Source organism: Mesoplodon mirus, assembly GCF_964341445.2.
Source record: "Mesoplodon mirus genome assembly, chromosome: 5".
Classification (NCBI taxonomy): Eukaryota; Metazoa; Chordata; class Mammalia; order Artiodactyla; family Ziphiidae; genus Mesoplodon; species Mesoplodon mirus.
The window spans coordinates 44,845,144-44,854,124 of NC_138980.1; the positions used below are offsets into that span (position 1 = coordinate 44,845,144).

Here is an 8,981-nt window from a genome sequence, read left to right on the forward strand (position 1 = left end):
GACATGGACCTAGGCTCAAACCCACCTTAATTCATTCCATTTATAAACACTTCCTGATGACCCTTCTATGTCAGCTCCAGGCTGGCTGATGGCAGGGACTTGAGGAGCCCCAGGCTGGATGTCAGCTGGATGTAGACATCCCCAGCCCTGTGGGGTAAGGACAGGGTAGAAGAAAAGATGGGAGAGCCCAGGGAGGGGGCAGTAAGGACTTTCTGGATTAGAAGGCATGTGGGAGGTGGTGGGGTTTGAGGAATGCATAGACATTCACAAGGCAAAGCAACAGCATTCTAGGCAGGGAACCAGTCCATGCAAGAACATGGAGACATGAAAGGGGCCGTGGTCTCCATGAAATAAAAAGCGTGAAAACTACTCTGAAGGAAATGTTTTGTTGAAATGGAGAATTACAGCACAACAGGGTTGGCAACACATTAAGTTGGGGTGGTTAAGGAAAACTCCTTGAAACCTTAATCAAAGAAAGATAGGGAGCCAGCCATGGCAAAATAGGGAGTCGGGGTGGGGCTCGGAGGGCCTTCCTGCCAGTGAGCATAGTAAGTGAAAAGGCCCTGAGGCAGGTATGTTCTAGGGAAGACTTTTGGAAAGAAGGCTGGGAGGGGTGCAGGGCATGGGTGTTATTCTGAGGGTGCTGGGAGCCCACAGGCGTGTTTGGGGCAGGGGTGGAGGTGAGGGAATAGCAGGACCTGGGTGTTCTGAAGATCTGCCCTGTCATGGCGTATCACAGCAGAGGGCAGCGGAGTGGGGGAGGGGGAGTTGGGGCTGCCCAGCCCGATGCGCGGGTATGGGGTCCCGCCAGCCTTACCTCTCTCCACCCTGTTCCCCACAGCAATACTTCCATGCGGGTGGCGTGGGCCTCAAGAAAACCTTCCTGGAGAAGAGTCCAGACCTGCAGTCCCTGCGCTATGCCCTGTCCCTCTACACGCAGGCCACCGACCTGCTCATCAAGACATTCGTGCAGACGCAGTCGGCCCAGGGTAAGAAGCCACTGGTTAACGCGATGACAATCCCCGCCCGCAGGGGCAGCCGAGCCCCTTCGACTCACCTCCTCTGTGATGTCATGGGTCCGGGCCGAATTAACAGCTCCGGGGCGCACCTGAGCTCCATGGTGTCACCAGGCCAATAAGCGATCTACAGCTACTAGGGGCGGAACCTATGACGTCATTGGGCCAGGAGGGGATGCCCTCTCCTGGGACAATCCATGACGTCATGGGGTCAGGATGTGATTGAAAGTTGTGGGGCGGGATCTCTGACGGCCAGAAAGGGAGTGATTGACAGCTCTTAGGGGCGGGACCTCGACGCCCTGGTTCCAGGGAGTGGTTGACATCTCTGGGGGAGGGACCTGTGACGGTGTTGACTAAGGAGTGATTGACAGCTCTGGCAGGGGCGGGGCCTCTGACGTCATGCGGCCAAGGAATGATTGGCAGCTCCCGGGGAGGGACCTCTGGGGGAATGGTTGAAAGTACCCCAGGGAGGGACCTCTGTACTGTCAGGGGCTAAGGAATGACAGCCCCAGAGATGGGAGGGACCCCGACCTGCAGGGGGCGGACGGAGAGGGAGTTCTCATTTCTCAAATTCTCTCTTTCTCTCTCTCTTCTCTTGCCTCTGTCTCCTGTCCCTCTCTGAGTTCGCACACAGCAGCTGGGGCTGGGGGACAGAACTCCAGGGTCCTAGTTCCCCTCCCTGGGGACCACCCTTTTCAAAATTGGCCCTAAGAGTGCAGACAAGGGAGAGAAGTTTGGCCGCTGACCCAGGTTTAGTTCCGGCAGTGGAAGAGGAGGCCGGGGTGAGGGGAGCTAAACCCCGTGGCCACAAGCGGCCCCCTTCCCCCCGAGTCAGCCCAGGGCCTAGGGCCCTCGGCTTCGTGCCCAGCCCACGCTGCTGCTTTTAGTGTCCCTGGTGTGCCCCCGGAGCAGGAGGCTGTCTGTCTGTCCGTCTGCAGCTGACGTTTCTCTCTCTCTTGTTTCTCCTCCCTCTCACTCGCCGCCCCCTCTCCGCGCCTACCCTGATCCCCGTCACGCACACTCGCCCTCCATCCTCGCCTCTCGCTCGCTCGTCTCTCCCCGCCCCACTCCTCCCTTCCCTCCTTTCTCCACCTCCCCACCGTGATTAGTCCATGGTGGAAAAGGGACTAGGTTTACCCTTAGTGAAGACATTTATCCTGAGAAGGGTACGTGCTTCCGCCGCCCACCCGCGCCCGGTGCCCGGTGCCTGCGCCCCTCCCGGCCCGGCTAGTAAAAGGCCCGTCCTTCCGTCTCCCAGGCCTGCGGGGCCCCGCCCAGGCCCGACTGGCTGCGAGGGGGCCGAGGCGGACAAGGGGGAAGGACGGCTTGCTGGTTCCACATGGGGAAGGAGAAGCGATTCGAGTCGCAATTAGTTTCTCCCTAAGTGCTTCTCTTAAACCAGATCCCGGGTCCCCCCAGACAGGCGCCTGCCCGGTTAAGAGCGGGCTCAGATTACAGCTCTGCCACTCCGTGGCTGGGCGCCTCTGGCAACAGGCTGCCTCCCTGAGCCTCAGGTTTCTCATCTGTAAAATGGGAGCAGTCAAGGACCCTAAATCATAGGATTATTTTTAGGATTAGATGAATTAAATTTAGCCCTGAGACTTTCCTGACAGGAAAGTTCCTGACGTGTACTAGCTGGCAACAATTGTTAGTTGTTTTATTATTGTTGTTTATATGATTATTATGATAATGATTATTATTATTATTGATGTCACTTTTCCGATCATAGAAAACCAACATTTTTTAGGCTCTAACTCTGGGTCAGCCCTTGTGCCAAGCATTTCTCAGGGATTCACAAAAACATTCCTCCTGGTCGCTCCACAGGGCGTCCATCATTCCATAGATGAGGAAGCTGACTCTCAGAGGAGATTAAGCCCTTTGCCCAAGGAACCTTCCCCTGTAGGGGGTGTCTGGGACTTGGGGAGTGGGGATGGGGTTGGGGAAAGCACAGAGAAGCCCGCGAAAGGCCCTTCCCCTTGGAGCCAGCAAACCACGGGATGGGGGTGCCCAGCACTGCCCCCCTCCCCCTTCTTACTAGCTTTGGCCATGATCTGACCCCTCACCCCACCCACCACTGTCCGACTCTCCCCTGGCACCCCTCAGTCTGGCCCGGATTGAGCTTGCTGTGAAGCATCAGCCTGGGGGTGGCGGGTGAGGCTGAGCATGTGATTGGTTGGGGGAAGGGGGGCGGGAGCCTGAGATGACAAGGAAGGCAGCCTGGGGTGGGCAGCGAAGATGAGGGGGTGCAGGGTCTTCAGGCCCCTCTGCCCCCTGAGCCTTGGTCACTTTCCGCCCAGAGACAGGTAACCCGGTCAACCTTGGACTGACCCGTTCTCCTTCCCCACACCCACCCCTGCCTTTCCCCCTGTTCCTCCCCCCATGCATGGGGTGCTCCAGGTGTGGGGAGCTTCCTGAGGGGCAGGGGAGGGGACTGGTGGGGGTGCTGACGGTCACAGGTTCCCAGGCCCCACAGGATGCCCTTCCCAAGAGTCACAGAGGGAGGAATGGGGACAGAAGCTTTTAAACTGCTCCTTCAATGATCCCTATCAGAACGAATCAATCAGGATGCTTGTGGTGGCCAGAAACTGAAGCGTACCTTACCCTGACTCAGGAAGACTAGAGAATTTGTGAGCCTGTAACTGAAAGATTAGGAATTGATTTGGCATCAGTAATAGCTGGATCTAGTGTCTCCAACAATGCCATTGGTCATTGGTCTCTGTTGAGACCTTTGTGAGGTGGACTCTCCCCTCATTGGGTAGAGTCAGCCTTGCCAGCCTAACCAGAGAGAGACTCTTTCCTAAGAGTTACAGCAAAAGTCTCAGGGCCAATTTCTATTGGCCCAGCTTGGGTCACATGACCATCCCTGAGCCAATCACTGCAGCATGGCTGGAGAATGCTCTGATTGGGCAGCCGTGGTTCGTTTAGCCTTACCTGAAGTGTGAGATGGAGCCACAAGGTCTGAGGTGAGGTAGGGACATTTCTCAATGGAAACTTGAGATGGTCTATTGGAAAAGGAATGGCAGGGAAAATGAAAGATTTCTCTACAAGCTGTCACTTCAGGAGAGCTGAGGATTCTGGGTCATGTTATCACAGTGTGTTTGAGGAGTAGTGAGGAAGCCTGTGAGGCTGGAGCCAACGTGGCAAGGGTAAGAGTGGAGGGAGGTGAGGCAGGAGAGGTAATAGTGACACATATCAGGGGTGACACTGCAGGCACAAAAAGACTTTGATTATTTCAGAGTGAGATGGGAGCCATGGGAGGATTTTGAGCAGAGAAGGGAGATGATCTGAGTTAGGATTTCTCTGGCTGGTGTATTGAAGAAGCTGAGAGGAGGGTGCAGGGAGACAGGGAGGAGGCCACTGCAATATTCCAGGTTGGCCTAGTTGGCCCAGGGACAACTCCTATTGGCCTATCTTGGGTCACATGACCATTCCTGAGCCAGTCACTGCAGCCATGGCCAGGGAATGCTCTGACTGGGCAGCCATGGTTCATTTAGCCATACCTGAAGTGTGAGATGGAGCCAGAAGGTTGATGGGGGCTGGACCAGGATGGAGGCCAAGGAGGTGGGCCAAATTCTGGATGTATTTTGAAGGTAGAGCTGACATGATTTTCCACTGTACCAGTACTTAGGGAGGAAATGAAAACAAAAAAGGGGTTGAGGACTAAGGCACCGGGTGCCCCAACAGCTTGAAGATCAACAGAGGAGAAGGAAATGGCAAAAGAGGGTGAGAAGGAGTGACTAATCTGTAGGATGAGAACCTGGATAGTGTGGCCTTGTTACAGCCAAGAGGGGAAACTGAGGCACAGAAAGCCAGGGTATCAGATGCTGCCAAGATGGTGTGAAAGATGAAGGCTGAGTTTAATGACAGGGAATGAGAAAAAGGACATTAGGCTCAGAGAAGTTAAGAGATCTGCCTGAGATCACACAGTGAGGCAGTAAAAGGCTAGAACCCAAGATTCTTGGCCTCCCTAAGAACACCCATCTTCCCAGCCCACCCTCAGTGCCAACCTGTCACGGCTGATGACCTGGTACCGCCAGCACATGGTGGGTGGGAGGCAGTCCAGGTCTTTTCTGGTGGGTGGGTAAGAATGAAGCTTATGCCAAGCATCCTCCCCTGCCCCGCCCAGGCTCGGGTGTGGAAGACCCTGTGGGTGAAGTCTCCGTCCATGTAGAGCTCTTCACTCATCCAGGAACTGGGGAACACAAGGTCACAGTGAAAGGTGAGTAACCTGAGGTGGGAGGGAGAGTGCCTCAGCCAGGATGCACTAGGTTCTAAGACAGAAAACCAAACTCAAACTGGCGTAAGGAAGAAACTTTTTTCGTTAAAAAAAATCTTTTTATAAAACTGAAAATTCCAGAAGTCACCACCTTCAGGCATAGCTGGATGAAGAGGTACAAAGAGTGTTACAGAACTCATTCCACTTTATCTCTCAGCTCTGCTTTCCTTTTGTTGGCTTTTATTTTCTAATTAGAGCACAGATTGGGCTGTCTTAGCCAAGGCCTAAAATAACAGTGGCTTAAACAAGATAGATGGAATAAAGCTTTCTCTGAGGTAACTCCAAGGACAGTCAGCCCAGAATTGATATAGAGGCTTCACAGTGTTGGGGATCCAGGCCCCTGACATTTTTGTTGTACTTTTATCCCTAATATGCTTTCTTCTTCTGTAGGGTCCCAAAGAACTCAGCCCCCATCAGCATCCCACCTTGCAGCTAGGAGAAGGAGAAAGTTCAGGGCATTCTCCCTGCTTCTTAAGCCACAACCTGAAAGCTGTACACATCACTTCCTCTTACATCTCATTGGCTGGAAGTTAGTCATAGGGCCACACTTGGCCCCCAGAAGCATTCTGGGAAATGTAGTCTTTCAGACAGGCTTTGAAAACCACAACTGTGTACTGGGGGACCCTAATCAATCTTACCTTCTAATTCCCCCAACAGTGGTGGCTGCCAATGACCTCAAGTGGCAGACTTCTGGCATTTTCCGGCCATTCATCGAGGTCAACATCATCGGGCCCCAGCTCAGTGACAAGAAACGCAAGTTTGCAACCAAATCCAAGAACAACAGCTGGGCCCCAAAGTACAATGAGAGCTTCCAGTTGTAAGTCTGGGATGCTTAGGGGAGAATGGCAAGGGGACATCTGCTATATGAACCTCAGGGCCCACTAGGCAGGAGGGATGTCTGGTGGGCCAGTGGTACCTAGGGACAGAAACAGGAGGGATCACATTCTAGGTGGGTATGCTGGGAAGGGAGGCACCTTAGTGCAGGAGTGACATCAGTGAGGGGACACCAGGATGGAGGTGACCACCTTGGGGGGCAGACAGGTCCCAGAGGACAGTGAGTGTGATATAACCGCATGATGAGGGCTCATGAAGGGGAGGAGTCTGGCCAGAAGGAGCATGTTGGGCAGGGGCATTTCCAGGGCTGGAGATTCTGGTCTGTTTAAGAGGCGTGGTTGGTCATGATGGGGCAAGAGGCTTGTGGGTGAGGGGCTGAGGGGCATAGGCATGGAGCTCCTCGAGTCAGCAATGAACTTTGTCAGGGCTATTGGGGCAGGTCATCTGGAGGAGTCTGCTCTGGGGGACAAGAGTGGAGTGTGGCTTGGTCCAGGTCATGGGGATATGTGTCATATGGGTAGGACTGTGGTCACATCTAGGTGGGGCTTCCTAGGTCAGGGGCATCAGTGTCTAGAGGAGCAGATGATTTATGAGGAACATAAACAGGTCTGATCAAGGTGTACAGAGGGGTTATCTGGGGTGGGGGTGAGGATCGGCGGATCTTTGGATCAGGTGTGAACCTCACTGGGGCAGGGTAACATTGGGGGTTGTTCTTGGGGGACAGAGTACAGTGGGGTGAGGGGACATCAGAGCTGGGGGGAAGTGGGGGCCCCTGAGGGACAGGAGCCTGGCCAGTCCTGTGAGGGGAGAGCTCTTGGTCAGAGGACTTTGGAGAGGTAGGTCACCTGAAGTAATACCTGGGAGCAAGAGCACCGCCTAGGAGGGGGCAGATGTCTCCTGGGGTGGCCCAAACTAGTTGAGGGCTAGGAATGTAGCCTGGGAAGGAGATGCAAGGGATCGGCGTGCATGTAGCCTGAAAGAAATGAGTTCTTGACTAGCCAGCATCAGGTCAGGACCCAGCAGCACTGGGGACTTCGTAACCTTTCGTAGCCTGGGGGAGGGGGAGGAGTGCTGGAGTGGGTAATCTCTCATGGTGAGACATCTTGGCAGGGTTACATGGAGAGGCATCTTGGGCGTAAGAAGAGTAGGCTAGGCAGCAGGGGGGAGGGGCCCCGTCAAGGGGAGAACTTGGGTTCAGATGGGAGCCTGGTAAAGGGGCTTCTTGGTGTCGTATCTGGGGTAGGGTGGTGGAGGCAGCAGCTCAGCTGGCTGAGAGTGGGTGCTGGTATCACGGGGTGGGAGCATGGCCTAGCCAGAGGACTCTGGGAGAAGGGTCTCTTGGGGGTGGGGATGTGGCTTGGCTGGGGGCTGGGAGTAGTTTGATGGGGGCGTCCTTGGGTGAGGAAAAGGAAGAAGGGAAGGAGAGACTTGGCAGGGACAATGCTGGGGATGGACGTTGTCAGCTGATGTGGGCGTGTCCCAGCGCGGGGCTATGGGGCCGGACATCTGGGTCAGGGGTAGGGCCCGGCCTAAGTGGAAGGTTATGAAAATAGGAGGCCATTCAGTGTGGGAGTGGCCCAGCTCAGAATGTGCGGGTGTGGGCGTGACGGGGGTGGGGAGAAGCGGGGGTCACCGGTAGGGGCGTGGCTGGTCAGTGGGCGGGACGTGTCCTCACGCCTAGCCTTCTCGCAGCACCCTGAGCGCCGAAGCGGGCCCGGAGTGCTATGAGCTGCAGGTGTGCGTCAAGGACTACTGCTTCGCGCGCGAGGACCGCACAGTGGGGCTGGCCGTGCTGCAGCTGCGCGAGCTGGTCCAGCGCGGGAGCGCCGCCTGCTGGCTGCCGCTTGGCCGCCGCATCCACATGGACGACACGGGCCTCACGGTGCTGCGCATCCTGTCGCAACGTAGCAACGATGAGGTGGCCAAGGAGTTCGTCAAGCTGAAGTCGGACACGCGCTCCGCCGAGGAGGGCGGGGCCGCGCCTGCTCCGTAGCGCGGGGCACGCAGGCGGGCACCACTGCGCCTGCGCAGAGCGCGCGGGGCGGGGCGGTGCCCGCGCGCTGGGACCTCCCAGAGAGTGAGCCTCCGCGCTCTATGCTGAGGTTGGGCTGCACCTGCGGCCTGTATTTAGTTCCCCCTCTGGGGAAAGGTGAATGGCAACGCCCCGCCCCCTCAGGAGGCCACGCAGTGGAGCGCGAGGAAGGAAGAAGCCACATCCCCCTAATTGAGGCCGCTTCCCCAGCGTCTAGGGGGACTTTCGAGCTGGAATGGGAGGAAAACCCATCCCCTAGTAAGGAGGCCAGGTCCCAGGGCTGTGGTACCGGGAGGCTCTGTCTCCTGCCCCCTGGCGAAGCCAAAAGATGGGTCCCCACCCCCTGGGGCCCAAGATCAATTTGCCAAGTATGGAACTCTCTGCTCCTTCGAGGGGCGGGCTCTGGGCAAGGGGCAGGGCTTCTTGGAGCGCCCCCTAGGGTGGTCTGGGGCCTGGAGGGACTAGGGTGGTGGTTGAAGGGCCGCCGGGTGTACCAGAGTCCCTTTTGGTGTTTGTGCAAAAAATAAACAGGGAAGGGGGGAGGATGGAATTTCAAAAGCACATGCGCCCTTGGGCGCCCAAACCCTGGGGACCAAGGGGTCGGCTTTGGCTCTCCCACGCCGTCCCCACTTCCCTATGAGGGTTTGCCTCCCTTTTTTCCCCCACATACCCAATCCTCATATTGTAGAGTTCAACCCACCCATTTGACGACGAAACTGAAGCCCGGAGAGCTGCCTGAGACAACGCCGAGGGTCCTAGTGCCACACCCTCTCCCCATTCCCTTTGGCCTGTGTGCCCCATTGAAGGGTGGGCTGAGATCGGA

At 56.3% G+C, this 8,981-nt stretch overlaps 1 protein-coding gene across 1 annotated transcript in view; it reads left to right on the forward strand.

Moving 5' to 3' along the window:
- UNC13A (unc-13 homolog A) overlaps nt 1-8,119 on the forward strand; it is a gene marked incomplete at both ends in the record, with an annotated part of 58,215 nt that extends 50,096 nt beyond the window's left edge. The window contains 4 exons of the mRNA XM_082623247.1: nt 842-989; nt 5,143-5,235; nt 5,950-6,109; nt 7,819-8,119. Coding sequence (XP_082479373.1) covers nt 842-989; nt 5,143-5,235; nt 5,950-6,109; nt 7,819-8,119 — 702 coding nt within the window. The remainder of the gene's footprint in view (nt 1-841; nt 990-5,142; nt 5,236-5,949; nt 6,110-7,818) is intronic.
- Nucleotides 8,120-8,981: the final 862 nt, after the last annotated feature.